A 24,000-nucleotide genomic window follows, 5' to 3' on the forward strand; every position below is an offset into this window, starting at 1 on the left:
AACACACTGAGCAAAGGTTGATCTCCAAGGTTAAACTTAATTAACTGTAGGCATCAGTGCAAGATGCAGTAAACAGCCAAACAAGCGAACTATTGGAAGATTGTCGTCAAAACAATAATGAAATTATTCAGTGAGGAGATAAATTAAGGTAAATTCAGAAGAAGACGGATGGTATGGACCGTCCAACTTCCAAAGTTGTTCCTGTGAATGAGAATGCCTTTTAAATAGAGATCCAGTTGAACAAAGAACTGATCAAAGTAATATTGCTGCTGTGTCAACGTCACTGATGGATAATAATTAAACAATTGAAGTACATGCATAATTCGAAATTGCGACGAGTTACAAAGAAGGTCTGAAATTATAGAAGTCATAGAATCCCTCCAGTGCAGAAGGAGGCCATTCGGCCCATCGAGTCTGCGTAGACCCTCACCTGAGGAAGGAGCAGTGCTCCGAAAACTAGTGTTTGAAACAAACCTGTTGGATTTTAACCTGGTGTTGTAAGACTTCATTCCATAGTTAGTGTTCTGGGTAACAGGGACTGAGAATCCACTGAAAACTTCTTAGCATAAGATATATTTTGCAAACTGTTTTCTCCTTAACTTCTGCATATGCTTGGGAGAATTGGGAGTGAATGAATATTTCACCATTGTCAAACGTTTCATGCTTACTGATTGTGTTATTGTTGTTAAACACTTATTGGTAGTCCTGTGAATTCATTCATAGTCTTTTTCTAAATACAATGGTAGAAGTTAACGTCTTTTGAGCCCCGATTCCATTTTTCATGTTCCCCTCCAGTACTAAAATCCTAATAACAATATAAACGCTCCAACAAACAATCCTGCTGGATTTATATGTTTCAAACAACGTCTACATGTCACCTCTTCGATTATCATAAACCTTTAGCAGCTCAGACCTATCACTTTCAGGCCATGTTCATGTTTTTACCAAACCTCCATTCGTCTTTCTTCCACTATGAGAGTCCTTAAAGCTTAGCACTTTGCTCATGTTTCGTAAGAAGATTCGCTGCCCCTGAATCCCGAAATTAGAGGAAGGAAGTGAGAAAGAGAGTTCTCTCGGACATCCTGCATCACGTTTATAATCACAAATGTATTTGATCTTCAGGAAATCAGGAACCTTGCTGAACGGGATCGGAGAAAAGAGGCCTGCCAGCTCGTTTTCGATATCCTGTTGCAAAAGGGATCCCGGGAAATCAGAACATTCTTCGAAATATTTCTTCGACTGCAGAACCCCAGAGAGCCTAAAGTTGTATTGACTGAAATACATTACGTTGGAGAAGAAATAGATGGTACGTGATAAATAATTTCAGGAAGAAACGAAACGCATGCTCCTTCAATGGTGTGCAATTGAATGTTCGATGTATTGTAATTAATAATTGAAGGTAATCTTTTAAATCCACTTTAGAAATGGTATTTCTCAGCGCATTTCACTTATATGATCAATCTAAGCATCTTTTCTGTTAATTCAATATAAATGTACAGGGGGAATTGTAAATGATGCCCTCTCCAATATTCTCGGATTTCATTATGTGTTTAAGTACTTCAACATAAAGCTATCATTTTGATATTAGTAGGATTGCTAATTTTCATCCAATTCCCCAATTCTCCTCCAGGTTAAAGACCAGCAGGGTTGTTTCACTGTTGGACTTTCACCTGTGCTCACCCCAGTCCAACACCGGCATCTCCACAGCATGCCTATTCTCCTCGACATTGTAATGTCTGAATGGTACTACTCCACACTCAACAGGCAATAACACGATTGACTCTAAATTGGTGGATGTACGGGATATGACCCTGAAACAATATTAAAAATTACATCGATGCGCTGTCAATGCAAATACAGATTTTTCAGTTTCTGGTTGCCCACTTAGAATTCTCGTGCAGTTGTATCACTCCAGTTGCATTGTGCATTTCAACAAAATGGAATGTTAAGATTGGGAATCGGCATGGCCATGATGCAATATCTTGCCAAATTGTAAAATCCTGCACGCAGCTGGAACGACCCTGGTGCATGGTTCATTTTCATATTGATCTGGCGGGACCCTGATAGGGTTGAAATTCCTGTGAACGTTGGATTTGTTTCATTGTCACATGTACCGAGGTACATTGAAAGGTATTGTTCTGCGTACAGTCCAGACAATCATTTCATTCATGAACAACACAAAGGAAATCTATAAATGCACAACGTAAATACATAGGTACAGAAAACAGTTGAGCATTCGTAGTACAGTACAAATCAGTACAGAAGATGTGTGAAGATATCAGATCAGTCTGTAAGAGAGTCACTCAGGAGTCTGTTCGCAGCAGTGAGGAATGTGCTCTTGAACCTATTAGTGCGTGTTCTGAGAATTGCATATGCCCTGCACGGTGGAAGACGTTGGAAGTGTGATTAACCCGGGTTGGGGGGGGGGGAGGGGGGTAGAGAGGGGGGGGGGGCGTGGGGGGGGGGCTAGTTGATGATATCACACTTTGGAATTTAAAGTTGTCAACCATCACCACCCCGGCAGCATTGATGAAAACAGGGATGTGTATGATACTTTGCTTCCTGAAGACAATGACCAGCTCTTTACTGTTGCTAACATTAAGGGAGAGATTGATGCCGTTATACCACTCCACTAGATTCTCTATCGCCCTCCTGTACTCTTACTCGTTGTTGTTTGAGTCCCGACCCACTATGGTCGTGTAATTAGGAAACTTGTAGATGGAGTTGGAGCCAGATTCTGCCACACAGTCGTGTATGTATAGGGAGTACAGTAGGGGGACTAAGAAGGTAGCCTTGTGGGGCGCTGGTAGTGAGGACTACCGCGGAGGAGGTACTGCTGGTATATTCTTTCTGATTGCGGTCTATGTGTCATGAGGTCGAGCATTCAATTGCAGATGGAGTATCCAAGTCCTAGGTTTTGGAGCTATGATATGATCTTGGCTGGGATTATGGTGTTGAAGACAGAGCTGTAGACAATTAACAGGAGTCTGATGTATGAGTCCTTATTGTTCAGGGATGAGTCTAGGGCCATGGAGATGGGGTCTGCTGTGAACCAGTTGTGGCAGTATGCGAATTACAGTGTATCAAGGCATTCTGGGAGTATGGACCAATCTCTCGATGCACTTCATAATGATAGATGTCAAGACCAACGAGTGTGAGGTATTGAGGGACGTTGCCAGGTTCTCATTTGGCACCGGAATGATGTTGGTCTTCTTGAAACAGATGGGAACCTCGAAGCAGCGCAGGGAGATGCGGGAGATGTCCGTGAACTCACATGCCAGTTGGTCCTTGCCGAATCTGAGAGCATGGTCAGGGACCCAGTTAGTACCTGCCGCGTTCTGAGAGTTCACTTTCAAGACAGTCGATCTGACTTCAGAAGCTATAATGGTTGGTATGGGTCAGTCCGAGGCTGCTGCGGCAGTTGACAATGGTTTACTGGCTTCATCATCTAACCGAGCACATAATGCATTGGGGTCATTGGGGAGAGGGGGAGGGGTGGTGCTACCGCCGGATATCCTACTTCGCTTTGCTTTGTTGCCCGTTATGTTGTTTAACCCTTGCCACAACCGACGAGAGTCCATGGTTTTAGTATGTGAGTCTGGCTTATTCTGGTATTGTCTCTTGGTATTCCTGATGACTGTGGAAGTCTGGATTTCTTGTACAGGTCAGGGTCACCTGTCTTGAACCCCTCAGACCTGGGCTTCAATAGAATCTCCCGGTTGATCCATGGATTCCGGTTGGGAAAATACGTACTACGTTCTTTTGCATGCAGTCTTCTATACCCTTGCTGATGAAGTCTTTGACTCGTTTAGGTTCCTGAATATGACCAGTCCACTGACTCCAAGCGACAAGTAGGAGCTTTTCTGTTGCTTCGGAACAGCACTGCACGGCCAGGTCTTCCCCAGATTCTCCTGCTTAATTTTCTGTTTGTAAACCGGGAGATGAAGCACCATCTCATGGTCCGATTTTCCGAAACTGGGTCCGGGGAATGTATCGGTAGACATCCTTGATGTTTGTATAGCAGTGGTCGAGACTGTTGGCGTCCCTGGTGGGACAGGAGATGTGCTAGTGGAATATTGGCAGTGCACAATTGGAGATGGCCTGGTTAAAGTCCCCAGCCACAATATACAAGGCCTCTGGGTATTCTGTTTCACTGCTATTTATAGTGGTGTACAATTCATCAAGTGCCTTCGTCACGTCCACCTGAGATGGGATGTAGACCACCGTGATAATGGCAGAAGTGTACTCCCGTGGAAGGTAGTATGGGTGACACTTCATGGTCAGGTGTTCCAGGTCGTCGTTCACCAGGGCAGCCAAGTTCAAGCACCAGGTAGAGTTGATGAGGAGGCAAACCCCTACATCCTTCGCTTTGCCTGATGACACTGTGCATTGAGACGCAGTTAGAATGTGTGGCACACTTTGGTGAGGCAGGTGTGAGCCATTTCTCTGTGAAACAAAGTAGACGTCAGCCTCTTACCTCCCTCTGAGAGGTAATTCGAACATGTGGACGTTAGCTACGAGTATGCTGGGAGAGGGCACTTGAACCCATGTTGTTTCAGTCTCCCCCGCAGACTGTCACGTTCCCCATACTTCCTCGGTCGGCAGCTGCTTCTGTATGGTCCTGGGATCTGCTGGGAGAATTCTGTGGAAGGTCGGTAGTTGCATCTGCATGGGTTCACCCTGCTGGTTTCGATTTTGGGGTTGCATCTGATGTGGTACTGGGCACGTGTAGCGAGTTTTGGGTCGCTGGGGGTACATTTTCATGATCCGGTCGGGCCCCGGGGAATCCGTGAGTACGGATGTACCTTTCGCAACTTTTGGGCCCTCGCGTGGGGTCTCCTACGGTTTTGCGTCGCTGGCAGCGTCTTCCTGGGTCATTTTGGATCGGGTCCCGTGTTCGGTTCCAGCGTTAAAGGTCTGGCCGGGCGCTCCTGGAACTGAGCTTTGGAGGAGACCTGATGGGGCCTCCGCATGGATTCTATTCCTTTCCTCCATCTGCCAGGATGTCGGGACGCTTGGCGGACTCTCCTGGTTGGGTGGCTGCTCGGGCCTCTCCGGGTTGGATCAGGCCGGGTTCCGTGGTCGGGGCCGGGTCGCCCATTCCAGCGGTAGTATCGGGGCTCCGAAAGCTGACGTCGATTCCCAGGCCGAGTCGGGCGCTCCGAGGGCCGTGTCGAGTCCGATGCGAGGTCGGGACTGATCCACACCCAGATCCAGGCCAGGGTCGGGTCGTCGTCGTAGTCCTGCCGGTTCGCATCGGGTCATTTGGCTAGACCCATGGAGGATCCTCCGACCTGCAAGGGACCATAAAGGATAAACGTTAGAGATAGTATTAGTACTAGAATTATATCTCAAAAAATAAGTACGATTATAAGACATGTAGGGGATGATCTGTGTGAGTGAGCTTATAGAGTTTCGCCACGCTCCGGCGCCATCTTGCAAAATCACATCCTATGTTGCCGGGGAAATCGGTAAGATTTAAAAGAGCTGAATTTCCCAACGGTCTGGAGCATTTCTTGCAAGAAAGCAATTCAAATCTATATAGCACAAACATTACTAACAGCCGACACTAAAATAAAAAAGACGATGACTTTTGCCTTTACAATCTGGGCATGTCACCCAGCCGGTGTTAGTGTTCACCATTCTTCCCGTCCATGCGTAACATTACAAGAATAAGTCCAGAGTAACTTGGCGCTCACCAGCAGACTACGTCGTTCATGCAATTCCCCTTTAAAACATTTTGTGGCCTTATAAAATCCCTCCCCTAACCCTTACAATTTAATGTGTGAATCCCACCAGCAACGTTCATCTCCCCTGCAAATGAGACACTCTCTTAGCAATCAATTGTATTGTTTTAGGCACTTTCAAAAATATAACATTGTAAACACTTCAAACAATAATCTTCTGGATATAGTACAGTAAGAATATCACTTCTTTCTCTCATTTTGCATTTAAATAGTTTGCCTTGGCGACATTGCAAGGTTTACTCGTAGCAACAACGTGAATGTGAAAATTAAATTTTAAAGTCTACCTTATCTGATTTCGTAGAACATAGAAAAATACAGCACAGAACAGGCCATTCGGCCCACGATGTTGTGCCGAACCTTTTTCCCAGATTATTCATAGATTATCATTGAATTTAAAGTGCAGAAGGAGGCCACTCGGCCCACCGAGTCCGCACCGGCCCCCGGAAAGAGCACCCCACCCAAAGTCAACACCTCCACCCAACACCAAGGGCAATCCCGGGCAGCAAGGGCAATCCACCATGGCCAATCCACCCAACCTGCACCCCCCCCCGGACCGCGGGAGGAAACCGGAGCACTCGGAGGAAACCCACGCAGCCACGGGGAGGATGTGCAGACTCCGCACAGACAGCGACCCAGGCCGGAACCGAACCTAGGACACTGGAGCTGCGAAGCAACCGTGCCATCCACAATGCCACCGTGCCACCCTGAAGAACAAATAAATCTACACTATATCATTTTACCGTAATCCATGTACCTATCCAATAGCTGCTTGAAGGTCCCTAGTGTTTCCGACTCAACTACCACAGGCAGTGCATTCCATGCCCCCACTACTCTCTGGGTAAAGAACCTACCTCTGACATCCCCCCTATATCTTCCACCATTCACCAAAAAATTATGTCCCCTTGTAATGGATTGTTCCACCCGGGGAAAAAGTCTCTACACTGTCTACTCTATCTATTCCCCTCATCATCTTATAAACCTCTATCAAGTCGCTCCTCATCCTTCTCCGTTCTAATGAGAAAAGGCCTAGCACCCTCAACCTTTCCTCGTAAGACCTTCTCTCCATTCCAGGCAACATCCTGGTAAATCTCCTTTGCACCTTTTCCAAAGCTTCCACATCCTTCCTGAAATGAGGCGACCAGAACTGTACACTGCACTCCAAATGTGGCCTAACCAAAGTTTTGTACAGCTGCATCATCACCTCATGGCTCTTAAATTCAATCCCTCTAGAAATGAACGCTAGCACGCCATGGGCCTTCTTCACAGCTCTATCCACTTGAGTGGGAACTTTCAAAGATGTATGAACAGAGACCCCTAAGATCACTCTGCTCCTCCACATTGCGAAGAACTCTACCGTTAACCCTGTATTCCGCATTCATATTTGTCCTTCCAAAATGGACAACCTCACACTTTTCAAGGTTAAACTCCATCTGCCACTTCTCAGCCCAGCTCTGCATCCTATCTATGTCTCTTTGCAGCCGACAACATCCCTCCTCACTATCCACAACTCCACCAATCTTCGTATCGTCTGCAAATTTACTGACCCACCCTTCAACTTCCTCATCCAAGTCATTAATGAAAATCACAAACAGCAGAGGACCCGGAACTGATCCCTGCGGTACGCCACTGGTAACTGGGATCCAGGCTGAATATTTGCCATCCACCACCACTCTCTGACTTCTATCGGTTAGTCAGTTCGTTATTCAACTGTCCAAATTTCCCACTATCCCATGCCTCCTTACTTTCTGCAGGAGCCTACCATGGGAAACCTTATCAAATGCCTTACTAAAATCCATGTACACTACATCCACTGCTTTACCTTGTCCACATGCTTGGTCACCTCCTCAAAGGAATTCAATAAGACTTGTAAGGCAAGACCTACCCCTCACAAATCCGTTCTGACTATCCCTAATCAAGCAGTGTCTTTCCCGATGCTCAGAAATCCTATCCTTCAGTACCCTTTCCATGACTTTGCCTACCACCGAAGTAAGCCTAACTGGCCTGTAATTCCCAGAGTTATCCCTATTCCCTTTTTTTTGAACAGGGGAACGACATTCGCCACTCTCCAATCCCCTGGTACCACCCGTCTTGACAGTGAGGATGAAAAGATAATTGCCAATGGCTCTGCAATTTCATCTCTTGCTTCCCATAGAATCCTTGGATATATCCCGTCAGGCCCGGGGGACTTGTCTATCCTCAAGTTTTTCAAAATGCCCAACACATCTTCCTTCCTAACAAGTATTTCCTCGAGCTTACCAATCTGTTTCACACTGTCCTCTCCAACAATATGGCCCCTCTCATTTGTAAATACAGAAGAAAAACACTCGTTCAAGACCCCTTCTATTTCTTCAGACTCAATACACAATCTCCCGCTACTCTCCTTGATCGGAGCCCCCCCCCCCCCCCCCCACCCCCCGCTCTAGTCATTCTCATATTTCTCACATATGTGTCAAAAGCCTTGGTGTTTTCCTTGATCCTACCCGCCAAAGATTGTTCATGCCCTCTTTGAGCTCTCCTAATCCCTTTCTTCAGTTCCCGACTGGCTATCTTTTATCCCTCCAACGCTCTGTCTGGACCTTGTTTCCTCAGCCTCTCTTGACATTCAACCCAACTTGTCAACCATGGTTCCATCACTCGACCATCTCTTCCCTGCCTGACAGGGACATACATAATCATGGACACGTCGTACCTGTTCCTTGAACAAGTTCCACATTTCACTTGTGTCCTTCCCTAACAGCCTATGTTCCCAACTTATGCACTTCAATTCTTGTCTGACAACATCGTATTTACCCTTCCCCCAATTGTAAACCTTGCCCTGTTGCACGCACCTATCCCTCTCCATGACTAAAGTGAAAGTCACAGAATTGTGGTCACTATCTCCAAAATGCTCCCCCACTAACAAATCTATCACTTGCCCTGGTTCATTACCAAGTACTAAATCCAATATTGCCCCTCCTCTGGTCAGACAATCTACATACTGTGTTAGAAATCTTCCTGGACACACTGCACAAACACCACCCCACCCAAACTATTTGATCTAAAGAGTTTCCACTCAATGTTTGGGAAGTTGCTTCCCATAGAATCCTTGGATATATCCCATCAGATATATCTACCCAGTCTACCCTGTGACTTCTGCACCTTTCCAAAATCTGTTTCCCAATCTGTTCCTCCACACCTCTTCTACTATTGGGGGGGCCTATAGAAAACTCCTAACAAGGTGACTGCTCCTTTCCTATTTCTGACTTCAACCCATACTCCCTCAATAGGCTGATACTCTTCGAACTGTCTTTCTGCAGCTGTTATACTATCTCTAATTAACAATGCCACTCCCCACCTCTTTTACCACCCTCCCTAATCTTATTGAAACATCGATAACCAGGGACCTACAACAACCATTTCTGCCCCTCTTCTATCCAAGTTTCCGTAATGGCCACCACATCGTAGTCCCAAGTACCGATCCAAGCCTGAAGTTTACCCACCTTATTTCTGATGCATCTTGCGTTGAAGTATACACACTTTAACCCATCTCCGTGCCTGCAAGTACTCTCCTTTGTCAGTGTTCCCTTCCCCAGTGCATCATTACACGCTTTGGCGTCCTGAATATCGGCTACCTTAGTTGCTGGACTACAAATCCGGTTCCCATTCCCCTGCCAAATTAGTTTAAACCCTCCCGAAGAGTACTAGAAAACCTCCCTCCCAGGATATTGTCGCCCCTTTGGTTCAGATGCAACCCGTCCTGCTTGTACAGGTCCCACTTTCCCCAGAATGCGCTCCAATTATCCAAATACCTGAAGCCCTCCCTCCTACACCATTCCTGCAGCCACGTGTTCAGCTGCACTCCCTCCCTATTCCTTGCCTCGCTATCACGTGGCACCGGCAACAAACCAGAGACGAGAACTCTGTCTGTCCTGGCTTTTAACTTCCAGCCTAACTCCCTCAAGTCGTTTATTACCTCCATACCCATTTTCCTACCTACGTCGTTGGCACCAATGTGCACTACGGCTTCTGGCTGCTCCCCCTACCCTTTAAGGATCCTGAAGACACGATCCGAGACATCCCTGGCCCTGGCACCCGGGAGTCAACATACCTTCCGGGAGTCTCGCTCGCGACCACAGAATCTCCTATCTATTCCACTAACCATTGAATCGCCTACAACTATTGCTTTTCTATTCTCCCCTCTTCCCTTCTGAGCCCCAGAGCCAGACTCAGTGCCAGAGACCGGGCCGCTAGGGCCTTCCCCCGGTAGGTCATCCCCCGAACAGCATCCAAAACGGTATACTTGTTTTGAAGGGGAACGGCCACGAGGGATCCCTGCACTGTCTGCCTGTTTGTTTTTTTCCCCTGACTGTAACCCAGCTATTCTTGTCCTGTACCTTGGGTGTGGTTACCTCCCTGTGATTCTTCTCTATCACCCCCTCTGCCTCCCGGATTATCCGAAGTTCATCCAGTTTCAGCTCCAGGTCCCTAACACGGTCTTTGAGGAGCTGGAGTTGGTTGCACTTCCCGCAGGTATAGTCAGCGGGGACACCGGTGGTATCCCTCACCACCCACATCCTACAGGAGGAACATGCAACTGGACTAGCCTCCATCCCCTCTTACCTTACAGAGTATAGCTGCCCTGTGGACCAACTGGATCTCCACCCTCCGACTCTGCTCCCATTCAGCTGCACTCTCTGTAAACTCCTGGCTCTCTTCTCACTCTTTGCGGAAATGTAGGAAGCAAAATGAAAGGAGCACTTTACTCCCTCCTCATCTAACTCCCCCAGTCACCAAACTCTCACTAGAGCACTCAAATGCACCAAATTCAGCACTCCCTCAGTCACCAAGCTCTCACAAGAGCACGCAAATGCACCAAATTCAGCACTCCCTCAGTCACCGAGCTCTCACTATAGCACTGAAATGCACCAAATTCAGCACTCCCTCAGTCGCCAAACTCTCACTATAGCACTCAAATGCACCAAATTCAGCACTCAGTGCAAACAAAGTCTGCACTGTAGGGGATAACCTTTATACCGTGAATCTACCCTGAAAACTGGCCTAATCAAATTAACTAATTAACAAGCTCCAGCTGCAAGTGCCTGCAAGTGGAAGCTTTGTTTAAAGCTGATTGGAAATTCACCTTATTTTAAACCAAACAGCAACTTTCAAGTTAATTAACTAAATAAAAGAAAGACTAGACTTTAGATAAACATGAAGCCTTATACTCCCCCAGTCACCAAACTCTCACGATAGCACTCAAATTCACCAAATTCAGCAGCTCTGTCGTAAAAGTAGCGATGTTCCAACATTGACAGATTCATTTTCTTTCAATCTCGTCAAAAGATCTGTTTCGCTTTGAGTACACACTGCACTTCATTAGCTTATTTATGTGCTTAAATACGCTAAAACGGATATCGATTCTTTGCCTTATGGGCGCCAGGATATATTATTAATGGGCACAAATCTGCGACAATAAATTTTGTCTGGTTAGACCGTCCAATGACGACATTGTAAATTTGTAGCTGACTATCTGAATTCCAGTTGTTGGCAACTGGGATATAGCATTCAAGAAAAATGCTGCCTATCTTTGTGCTTTGCATTCTTTAGAACATAAGAACATAAGAACTAGGAGAAGGAGTAGGCCATCTGGCCCCTCGAGTCTGCTCCACAATTCAATGCAATCATGGCTGATCTTTTGTGGACTCAGCTCCACTTTCCGGCCCGAACACCATAACCCTTAATCCCTATATTCTTCAAAAATCTATCTATCTTTATCTTTAAAACATTTAATGAAGGAGCCTCTACTGCTTCACTGGACAAGGAATTCCATAGATACACAACCCTTTGGGTGAAGAAGTTCCTCCTAAACTCAGTCCTAAATCTACTTCCCCTTATTTGGAGGCTATGCCCCCTAGTTCTGCTTTCACCCGCCAGTGGAAACAACCTGCCAGCATCTATTCTATCTATTCCCTTCATAATCTTATATGTTTCTATAAGATCCCCCCCCCCCTCATCTTTCTAAATTCCAAGGAGTACAATCCCAGTCTACTGATTCCCTCCTCGTAATCCAACGCCTTCAGCTCTGGGATTAACCTAGTGAATCTCCTCTGCACACCCTCCAGTGCCTGTACGTCCTTTCTCAAGTAAGGAGACCAAAACTGAACACAATACTCCAGGTGTGGCCTCACTAAGACCTTATACAATTGAAGAATAACCTCCCTAGTCTTAAACTCCATCCCTCTAGCAATGAAGGACAAAATTACATTTGCCTTCTTAATCACCTGTTGCACCTGTAAACCAACTTTTTGCGACTCATGCACTAGCACACCCAGGTCTCTCTGCACAGCAGCGTGTTTCAATATTTTATCATTTAAATAATAATCCCTTTTGCTGTTATTCCTACCAAAATGGATAACCTCACATTTGTCAACATTGTATTCCATCTGCCAGACCCTAGCCCATTCACTTAGCCTACCCAAATCCCTCTGCAGACTTCCAGTATCCTCTGCACTTTTTGCTTTACCACTTATCTTAGTGTCGTCTACAAACTTGGACACATTGCCCTTGGTCCCCAACTCCAAATCATCTATGTAAATTGTGAACAGTTGTGGGCCCAACACTGATCCCTGAGGGACACCACTAGCTACTGACTGCCAACCAGATAAACACCCATTAATCCCCACTCTTTGCTTTCTATTAATTAACCAATCCTCTATCCATGCTACTACTTTCCCCTTAATGCCATGCATCTTTATCTTATGCAACAACCTTTTGTGTGGCACCTTGTCAAATGCTTTCTGGAGATCCAGATATACCACATCCATTAGCTCCCCGTTATCTACCGCACTGTTAATGTCCTCAAAAATTCCACTAAATTAGTTAGGCACGACCTGCCCTTTATGAACCCATGCTGCGCCTGCCCAATGGGACAATTTCCATCCAGATGCCTCGCTATTTCTTCCATGATGATAGATTCCAGCACCTTCCATACTACCGAAGTTAAGGTCACTGGCCTATAATTACCCGCTTTCTGCCTACCTCCTTTTTTAAACAGTGGTGTCACGTTTGCTAATTTCCAATCCGCCGGGACCACCCCAGAGTCTAGTGTTGATTTAGAAATGTTGTTTTCTCTTATTTGAAGTCAGATACGACATCGTCAATAGTATCTGCATTTTATAGAGCGAGTGTCCTGAGATATCGAAACCCAAAATTCTAGTTGACCGTTCAGGATGATGAAGCTCTTTTAAAAAACCATAACAATTGGATTGACATGGAGGACAATTGAATTAAACAAGTAGCGGATCTCACTTACCTTTCAGTTGGTTTTCCATGATGGCATTATTTATATTTTCCAGAAGACACTGTTTAATTTTTCCTCTGCTGTAAATCCGTGCAGTGCATTTTTTTTCGAGTAAAACCCTTTTCACCATTTTACAGCCTCGTGGACACCAATTCAATGTTCAAACAAGCACCTTTTCTCGTCGGTTAGATATTTCAGAATCTTTAACTGTTTTCACATTTTAATCCTCCAATTCTGTTCCAATTCGGACTGGTATGCTTCTCGCAAAATAGACTATTTCATAGTGTTATGATTTTGAATTTACGTTGAAGAATATTTATACTTCCTCGCAGCTCTCTCATCTTGGAATTGATTAGAATAATGCCACTAACATGCAGCAACATTCATTTCCTTTGTTTTATCATTACATTGGCAAAAATGTGTGATTTTTCTCTTCTGTAAAATTCACCTGGCTTACTATTCAACTCCATACAACTAAGTTATTGAATTAAGTCCAAAGCTGCATTGCCCATTTTATATTTAACAGTCTGTTTTACTTAATTGCTGTACATCACTTTCGTGGAAATGTTAATTTTAGCAGAAGCTTGCAGCCTTCATAGATTCATGCCAACAGAGAAATACAATTTGATTTTCTTTAACAATACCACAATATCCTGACTATGTTTATTGCATCAATTTCCAACGGCGTTGGAAGTGTCTGGCACTACGACATAGGCAATTACAAGAGAAGTAGCCACCGCCGTCAACCAGACTGTTCGTCTGGAAGAGATTACTAGTCCTGCAATGCTACGCTGGAGGAACGCCTTCCACATTATACATAATCCAACTTTTAACTGACCTCAACTATAGTATTTCCTGGCATCTATTTTGCAAAGGACACAATATTAATCGAAAATATCTTCGTAGGGGCAGTCGCTGCCAAATCGAAACCTGGAAGCATTTCTGTGTTATTTTCATATTTCGTGGGCACACACTGGCCGCGTAAGTCAAGGTTTCTCTGTTTGTGCAATAATCCTCAATTATTTCTCTCTCAAATAAATTCGATGGTATCCTTTTTTGCATTCTCTCTGTCGTACACAGTTCTTCCTTCTCAGTCTTGCCTCAGTCTGTCCATCTCATTCATTTTGATTTAAATTTCTGACTTAATGTCAAAACATTTCATGTGTTGAGGTATCCTGGCATATTCAGCTGGACGATTATAAGGATCATATTTTTCATCCTCATGGTAAAATGCAAAATTGCTGATTGAATAATCATTATTTTGCCACTAATTGCAAACTTCCAGTTTAGTGCACACACACAAGATGAATAGCATCAAAAGACAAGGCAAACGTTACTTCCAGCTCTCGAACAGAATAATTATCTCAACAAAGTGACTTCAAGATCTAATTTCAACCAGAAAGACATTGAGCTGCGCTTTTTCCATACATCTCCAAAATGCACACGTGTGTCAGTATTTACGCATTGAAAAATATTTAGTCGAAGCACCCCTTTTCTCAAGAAAACCTTTCATCCAGTTACGTGCTTCTGCACAGCAGTACCTGCAGTGTCCTGTACAAGTTAGAAAACAAATCAGTTTTGTTTCACTGTTTGGTACTCTGTCAATGTGGGCATTGTTTATTTATTTTGAAAGCAATTGTTTGATTTCCTGTTCCAAAGAATACGGCATACGCATTTCTCTGAGCAGCTGTGCTTGATATGCCCACGATCCTCCTTTCCAAAATGTTACTTTATCTTAAGGAGGACGTAGTAAAACATAATCAGATTGCACTGTGTCTTGCAGGTCCATTATGTTAAACACAATCCCCATGAACAAATGGCAAAATAAATAACTGTGGAAACCGACAAGTAGCTGCCACGTTTCCGATATAGTGTGGAACGCTACAAAATAAAAATACTCACAGATAGCCTTAAGTTGCACTTCATTCAACCAAATAGTTTGTAGATTACCTCAACCATTTAATGAGCATTTACACAGTTAAAAGTGTTCAATGAATTACCATCCAGTAATAAGCTCCAAAATCCATAAACACGACCCTCCCCCCCCCCCCCCCCCCCCCCCACCACGGTCGTATCCAGAATATCCTAAAACGAAAAGGGCAGTGCAATAGATTTTATCTCTCGGAACAAAAATTGGCAGAGGAAGAAAATATATCATATTCCCAGGATCCACATCAATGAATTCAAATCGCATGGGGTAAACGTCTGGGGGTTGGATAGATGAAACACAACGCATTTACGCCCGTTCATATTCTCAGATCCTAAGACTTAAGTGCAGAATTCGTTTATTTCGCTCATCTAATCTACGCAGCTATTCAATGATATCATTCCTGTATTTAATATGATAATCCTCAACTCCACTTTCGGCTTTCTCGTAATAGCCATTTATTTAATTGCTGATTAAAAATGTGTCCATCTCAAACTTGAGCATGTTAATGACCCATTCTCTGCAACTCTCTGCGATAATACATTCGGCAGATTGTCTCCTCTCTGAGAGAGGAAATTACTCCGTATCTCTGTCAAATATGGGCGGCCCTTGCCACTGAGAGTATGCCCTCTTTCCCTACACTCCCCACAAGGACACTTAGCATCTCGGGTGCAACGTCGCCTGATGATCCTCTATGTATTCATAAGGTCGGATCTCATTCATCTAAACTCCATTGAGAACAGGCGCAGCCTACTCAAACCCTCCTTATGACTGTGATCAACATAGTGAAATTTATCTGGACTGCCTCCAATGCTATTTTATGTTTGCTGAGGTAATGGAATCAAATCTGTTTCCGTATTCCAAGTCCGGCTTAATTAGTGTCTTGTATTGTTTTAGCCTAACTTCCTGTATATATACTCCGTTAAGGCCGCTCTTTCATTTTCATTTTCTATTTCCTGCTGAACTGACATGCAACTGTTTGTGATTTATGCACGAAAACCTCCTCAGCCCTCTGTGCTGCAGTTGCCTGTACTCAATTCTGTTTCAATAATATTCAGCTCCTTTATTCTTTCTGTTATAAATTTACATTTACCTGCATCATATTCAATCTGCCAAGGTTTGTCCCGCTCATCTAACTAGGCCTTATCTAGTCATTAGCTATTTATGTGACTTGACAATTGTACGTTCACTTCCCTGTCCAACATCATTTCTATATATATATGGTAAAAGATTGTGCTCCCAGCACTGCTGCCCATGACTCTTCACTATTTACAGGATGCCATACTAAAAACACCCCTCTTATCCTAACACTCAACCTTCTCCAACATAGTCCACTCTCTATCTATGTGAATATATTAACCCAATACGTTATTAAACAGCCATGTGGTACCTTATTGAACCCTGTTTTGCAAGGTCAAGCATATTAAATCAACTGCCACCTAGCCAGTTCGTTATCAGCTCAGATAATGCGAATTGATTCAGGTATCATGTTTCCTTCATGGAACTATGGTGACTCTGCTTGATTATATGTTGTATTCCTAAGTATTCGGCTATTGCACCCATTATAACGGACACCATTGTTAGTCCAATGATGGCTGTTAAGATAATAAGTCGATAGTTATCGATTTGTCGTCTCCCTCTCTTTGTGAATAAGAGTGCAGAATTGGCGGTATTCCAATTGTCATGGGAATGCCACTTTAAAAAATGTTTGTCTTCTCAAGTGGCTGCAGTGATGCCAGTGTGTGGGTGGAGCTGGGCTCTGGCTCTGCTTTATACTTTCGTTTTGGCTATGAGTTTTAGTTTCGTTTTCAGTTGGAGAGCTGCATTCAAATCAAATAGGTGTAGTTTGTCTCCCTCTGCATGTTAAAGACTGTCTCCAGATGACTTGACGATTTCAAAGTAATACCTGTTGTAAGGAATGCAAACGTACTGCCTTTGTTAAAAAGGGTCTTGAACTTATGGATGTTGTTACGAAAGTTATTAAGGGTTACCTATAGAGTACTGTATCTGTGGGGGCGGAGTATCAGTGTTGGTAGTTGATAAGGTTTTTGCTGTGTGTTTATAACATGTTAACTGGATTCATAGAATAAACATTATTTTTGTTTAAAAATACTTTAGATATCTGTTGCATCACACCTGTAAAGTGGGCCCCATAACCAAAATCTATTAAAAGTTGTGGGCCGGGTGAACTCCATGATATACTTTGGTGTTCTCTATCCCTGGCCCATAATACAATCCTCTGGGATTTTTCCAGAGTTTAATGATTCTTGAAAGATTGTAAGAATTACATTCCCTATTTCTGTAGCTACTTTCTTTAATATCCAAACATGCAACCCATCAGAAGCAAGAATTTAGACGCCTTTAGACCTATTTGATTCTCGAGCACATTTCTGTTCTAGTGATAGCTATTGTATTTATTTCCTCCTCCCTTTTGCCGTTTGATTATTTAGTATCTATTTAATGCCATTCAACTCTTCCAACGTGAAGACTAGTGCAAAAGATTTATTAAGCTCCTCTGCCATTTTCTGGCTCTCCATTATTAGCTCTCCTGTCTCCGTTTCGAAGTGGACTATGTTTCCTTCAACGTATCTCTCTTTAAAAAAAAGTAATTGAAAGAAATTGACTTTTAATTTGTGTATTACAAGCGAGCATACGCTCATATTTTTTCTGCTCCTTGTTTATTTTCTAAAAAAAAAATGTTGCTTTCGTTTGTTTTCCCAATCCACAGCAATTGCATCTAATTGTTGCCATATCATATGTTTCTCCTTTCACTGTAATATCCTTCTTCACTTCCTTGGCTAAAATGTGTGAATTAATCCGTTCCAAGGATTGTTCTTCATGACTGGGATATATATCTTTTGTGACTCTTTAATTATTTTAACAGGTCTGCCATTTTTGATCGTTACTGTTGACTCAGGAATCTTTTAGCCTGAAATTGTTTATTAAACCTATCTCATGACACATAACCAGATCCACTTGGCTCGAACATATTATACGAGGAAAGTGTCCCGAGTACACTCGATTAATTACTCATCATGGTTGCCTCTGCAAGTCCGATTTTCCCAGTCAAAATGAAGATTATATTCACCCATGATTAATATAATTTGTTACATATCCTCATTATCTCCGAATCTATTCTCTGTTGTACAGGAGATCTACTATTAGCGGGAATATGAATTACGCTCAGCAGTTGCTTTTCCGTTCGTCATTTCTTACTTCAACCCACATGAGTTAAACAACTTGCGATTCAAGATATTTTCTTGCTATCGTTATTTAATCACGTACTAACAAATTTACCCAACCACGCCCTTTTCTGGCCTTTCTCTTTGAAAATTCACACACCACTGAATGTTTTGTTCCCAGTTTTTATCAACTTCTAACCAAGTCTCGGTAATTGCTCTGTTGAGGTGTGCATAGAGACATAGAAAATAGAAGCAGGAGGAGGCCATCCGTCCCTTAGAACATGCTCCCCCATTTATTATGATCATAGCTGATCATCATGTTCAATACCCTGATCCCGCCTCCCCCCCCCCCCCCCCCATATCCCTTGATCCCTTTACCCCTCAGAGCTACGTCTAATTCCTTCTTGGAATTATACAACATTTTGTTCTCAACTACTTTTTGTGGTAGCAAATTCCACAGATCCACCACTCTCTAGGTAAAGTAATTTCTCCTCACCTCAGTCCTAAAAGGTTTACATTTTATCCTCAAACTATGCCCCCAGCTCTGGGCGGCTCACCATCGGGAACATTATTTCTGAATATACCCTATTTCATCCTGTAAAAACTTTGAAGGTTTCAATGCGATCCCCTCACTTTTCTTAACACAAATGAATATAATCCTAACCGATTTAGGCTCTCTTCATATGACAGTCCCTCCATCACAGCAGTCCGCCTGGTTAACCTTCGCTGAACTCCCTCCAAAGCAAGAATACCCTTCCTAAGGTAAGGACACCAAAACTGCACACAATACTCCAGGTCTGGATTCACCAATGCTTTCTATAATTGCAGTAAAACATGTCTACTCCTATGCTCAAATTCTCTCGCTATGAAGGCCAACATGCAATTTGGCGTCTTTACTGCCTACTGTACCTGCGCACTTACTTTCAGGACTGTTGCACGACGGCACCAAGATCTAGCTGAGCATCCACCATTCTCAATTTACACCCATTCAAATAATAATCTGCCTTGTTAATTTTGCTACTGAAGCGGATAGCCTCACAATTACCCACATTATACTGCATCTGCCATGCAAGTGCCCACTCAATATCCTGTGCAAATACTGCTGAAGCATCTCTGCATCCTCCTCACACTTCACCCTCTCACCCAACTTTGTATAATATGCAAATTTGGAGATAATATATTTAGTTCCTCTTCCATATCATTAATATATATTGGGAACAGTTGGGGGTCCCAGCATAGATCCCTGTGGTACCCCACTAGTCACTGGATACGAATCGGAAAAAGACGCATTTATGCAAACGTTTTGCTTTCTGTCTCCTAACCAGTCGTCCATCCGTCCAAAGACACTACCCCCTAACCCCGTGCGTATTAGCTTTACATATTATTCTGCTAAATGAGATCTTATCGAAAGCCTTCTTCCAACTCACCATTGGTGAGCTAGGGGAAGGTTGCAATCGCTTATTCATGATTCAAGAATGGAGTGAACTACGCAGAGAAATCTCTGCAACATCATGCTTCTGTATACAACTTCACTGACTCAAAATATTTTCCTGCTCTCTGTTCTCCATTTCAATCTGATAGTTCATTCTTATTAAGTATAATTTGTCCGAAAACTTAGTTTTTCCCTTTCCAATCTGTTTTACTGTTTCTTTAATTGGACCCATATAGTTACTTTCTCTACGGAATATGTTTCAGTTCCTCGATCATTACATTAAAAGTCGTCTTACTCTTTAGAGCATACTAACCATTTCATGTGACTCTGTTTCGTAAGCCACTGACATAGTTGTATTTATCAGTGTAGCTACATTATGGATTTTCGTCTGTTAACTAATTCACAAGTTAAAAAAAACACTTCCGAATTTTAAGGTTGGTGTTCCAATTCCTTCTTTAATCCTGTGTTGGAATAATATTTTTATAAATCACCTTCACACATTTTCCATCTGTTGAATTTAGTCTGCCGTGTTTTTCCTACTGCACTTGCTATTCCGGCGGTGCTCTTTTGGCATGCGTGGTGGGAGCACATAGCACTCTATCCAATTCCACAAGTCATGTATCTGCATTTGCATACGGTTTATCAGGTCTAGAGGGATTGTGCTGTATATTGTACCAATCAACTTTATCTTGCTGATTTCCAGTTCCTTAAAAGGATGCCCAATTCAGTACGTCTTCCAGAATCTTTTCAAGAGACCAAAGGTCCCAGTGGGTCTTCGTTTCAAGTTACTTGCCTATTTCCCACAATACCTCAATGTCTCAGGTATTGACCAGATCATCAAATTCAGATCTCTGAAAACTTTCAAAGGTAAAGACACAAATATCTGCAAGAGAAAGCTGTCACCTCAATGGTCTCGTCTATACTCTCCTGCGGGGCAGCATGGTTGCGCAGTGGCTAGCATTGCTGCTTCACGGCACCAAGATCCCAGTTTCGATCCCGGCTTTGGGTCATTGTGCGTGCGGAGTTTGAGCATTCTCCCCGTGTTTGCATTGGTTTCGCCCCCACAACCCAAAGATGTGCTGGGTAGGTGGATTGGCCATGCTTATTTCTTCCTACATTGGGAAAAAACTAGGCATGCAATTGTTTAAAAATAATATTATTTTGTTCTAATGTCTTCACTTCTGCCGAAAGGTCATCCGTTTTGTTAACGTGCTTTGCCCATTTAAACCAATGTCATTTAACAATATATTTTACTTAGTCAAAGCTGAAACAAATACTTTGTGAAATATGGTGTCAACCGAATATCAATATTCTATTCAAACTCAAATGTTTATTAATGTTCTAATTGGATTGCGACCACACTACAGGCTTATCTGTCTATTATAACGACAAACTGACCATCGCAACTGTAAATTTTTACAGATTAACTTCAAACTCAAACACAATCATTTCGAATGCTAGTGCAGTACGAATTTATTTTAAATAAAATAAATTCGTACTGCATACTCACAGCAGCTCAAACTAAAATATTTAATTTCCCTTTCCAAACTAATTATTTGAATTTATGATGCTTGCGAACAACACCTTGACTCGACTATACGGCATTCCTTGAACTAGACACATGCGATTGTGGAAAGGACTATGAAAAATGACGGTAAAGGCGTCATGCCTAAAGTCACACACCGGAAGTCTTTTTAACACGGCAGAGGCGGAGGAGTAGGGTAACGATTTCTAAAGTATTACCTTCGTAAGTAGCAACTACGACTGCTCTCTGATGACTAAACTGTGTCTCAGGTTGTTCGATTTTAGCAAATCACGGGAGTGGTCTGTTTCAGGGGAGGTGAAAGATTGTTCCTGAATTAACTCCCTGAAGCCCCAACTGGACATATTTTCTTCTAACCTCTCACTTGGTCTGGTAGTTTCAGACTAAATCAACACTTTGTTCTCGTCTACGGTCTGAACCTTTTTTTCTTCGCACAATGCACCCGATCATGTACCTCCTGTTCCCAAGGTAACTGATTGTTCAGGACAGTCGTGCTCTCTTGTCAGCAATCAGCTCCATTCTGCTGCATATCTATCAGTTCTCTTAGCTCTTTGCACGTTTACTCAGTTGGAAGATGCACATATGTGCACTGAGCTGTTGGGGAGAGTTTAAACTAATGTGGCAGGGGATGGGAACCGGTGCAGGAAGTTGGAAGGTAGTAAAACAGGGACAGAAATAAAAGGCAGTAAGGGGGAAAGTGTAAGGCAGAGAAGCCATAGTCAAAAATCAAAAAGGGCGACAGTACAAGGTACAGTGACTGAGAGGAGCTCAGTGAATAGGACCAGGAATACTAAAAGAAATAAAACGGGAAGTGAAAACATTAATGGTAAGCGACGCGGCAAGTTGTTACATGAAGATATGGGTTCAACGACAAGGAAAATTCGGAGAAAGGTTAAGAGGAAATATAACTTAGGAGAGGTTACTGATCGAAGTGTTAAGATTCAGAACAGAGGTAAAAAAGCTAACATAAGTGTACTTTACCTGAATGCTCGTTATATTCGGAATAAGGTAAATGAGTTGATGGCGCAAATCATCGTGAATGACTATGATTTAGTGGCCATTACTGAAACATGGTTAAAGGATGGTCACGACTGGCAGTTGAATATCCGAGGGTATCAAACTTTTCGGAAGGACAGAGTGGATGATAAGGGAGGTGGTTATTTAAGGATGACATCCGGGCAACAGTAAGGGATGATATCGGTGCTATGGAGGATAAGGTTGACTCCATTTGGATGGAAATCAGGAATAGTAAGGCGAAAAAGTTACTGATAGGAGTAATCTATAGGCCACCAAATAGTAACATTATGGTGGGGCAGGCAATGAACAAAGAAATAACAGATGCATGTAGAAATGGTACAGCAGTTATCATGGGGGATTTTAATCTACATGTTGATTGGTTTAACCAGGTCGGTCAAGGCAGCCTTGAGGAGGAGTTTATAGAATGTATCCGCGATAGTTTCCTAGAACAGTATGTAATGGAACCTACGAGGGAACAAGCGGTCCTAGATCTGGTCCTGTGTAATGAGACAGGATTGATTAAGGATCTCATAGTTAGAGATCCTCTCGGAAGGAGCGATCACAATATGGTGGAATTTAAAATACAGATGGAGGGTAAGAAGGTAGCATCAAGCACTAGTGTTTTGTGCTTAAACAAAGGAGATTACATGGGATGAGAGAAGAACTAGCTAAGGTAGACTGGGAGCAAATACTTTGTCGTGAAACAGTTGAGGAACAGTGGAGAACCTTCCAAGTGATTTTTCACAGTGCTCAGCAAAGGTTTATACCAACAAAAAGGAAGGTCGGTAAAAAGAGGGAAAATCGACCGTGGATATCTAAGGAAATACGGGAGATTATCAAATTGAAGGAAAAAACATACAAAGTAGCAAAGATCAGTGGGAGACTAGAGGACTGGGAAATCTTTAGGGGGCAACAGAAAGCTACTAAAAAAGCTATAAAGAAGAGTAAGATAGATTGTGAGAGTAAATTTGCTCAGAATATAAAAACAGATAGTAAAAGTTTCTACAAATACATAAAACAAAAAAGAGTGGCTAAGGTAAATATTGGTCCTTTAGAGGATGAGAAGGGAGATTTAATAATGGGAGATGAGGAAATGGCTGAGGAACTGAACAGGTTTTTTGGGTCGGTCTTCACAGTGGAAGACACAAACAACATGCCAGTGACTGGTGGAAATGAGGCTATGACAGGTGAGGACCTTGAGAGGATTGTTATCACCAAGGAGGTAGTGATGGGCAAGCTAATGGGGCTAAAGGTAGACAAGTCTCCTGGCCCTGATGGAATGCATCCCAGAGTGCTAAAAGAGATGGCTAGGGAAATTGCAAATGCACTAGTGATAATTTACCAAAATTCACTAGACTCTGAGGTGGTCCGGCGGATTGGAAACTGGCAAACGTGACAACACTGTTTAAAAAAGGAGGTAGGCAGAAAGCGGGCAATTATAGGCCAGTGAGCTTAACTTCGGTAGTAGGGAAGATGCTGGAATCTATCATCAAGGAAATAATAGCGAGGCATCTGGATGGAAATTGTCCCATTGGGCAGACGCAGCATGGGTTCATAAAGGGCAGTTTGTGCCTAACTAATTTAGTGGAATTTTTTGAGGACATTAACAGTGCAGTAGATAACGGGGTGGGGGGGGGGGGGGGGGGCAATGGATGTGGTATATATGGATTTCCAGAAAGCCTTTGAAAAGGTGCCACACAAAAGGTTGTTGCATGAGATAAAGATGCATGGCATGAAGGGGAAAGTAGTAGCATGGATAGAGGATTGATTAATTAATAGAAAGCAAAGAGTGGGGATTAATGGGTGTTTCTGTGGTTGGCAATCAGTAGCTAGTGGTGTCCCTCAGGAATCAGTGTTGGGCCCACAACTGTTC

The 24,000-nt window shown here is 43.1% G+C and overlaps 1 protein-coding gene across 5 annotated transcripts in view; it reads left to right on the forward strand.

Annotated features, from left to right (window-relative positions):
* Window positions 1-24,000, forward strand: part of LOC140410175 (NACHT, LRR and PYD domains-containing protein 12-like) — a 127,547-nt gene that overhangs the window by 44,125 nt on the left and 59,422 nt on the right. For all 5 annotated transcript variants that reach the window (XM_072498157.1, XM_072498158.1, XM_072498159.1 and 2 more), the window contains one exon: window positions 1,123-1,306. In XM_072498157.1, coding sequence (XP_072354258.1) covers window positions 1,123-1,306 — 184 coding nt within the window. The remainder of the gene's footprint in view (window positions 1-1,122; window positions 1,307-24,000) is intronic.

Source organism: Scyliorhinus torazame, chromosome 4, assembly GCF_047496885.1.
Source record: "Scyliorhinus torazame isolate Kashiwa2021f chromosome 4, sScyTor2.1, whole genome shotgun sequence".
In the NCBI taxonomy this organism is placed as follows: Eukaryota; Metazoa; Chordata; class Chondrichthyes; order Carcharhiniformes; family Scyliorhinidae; genus Scyliorhinus; species Scyliorhinus torazame.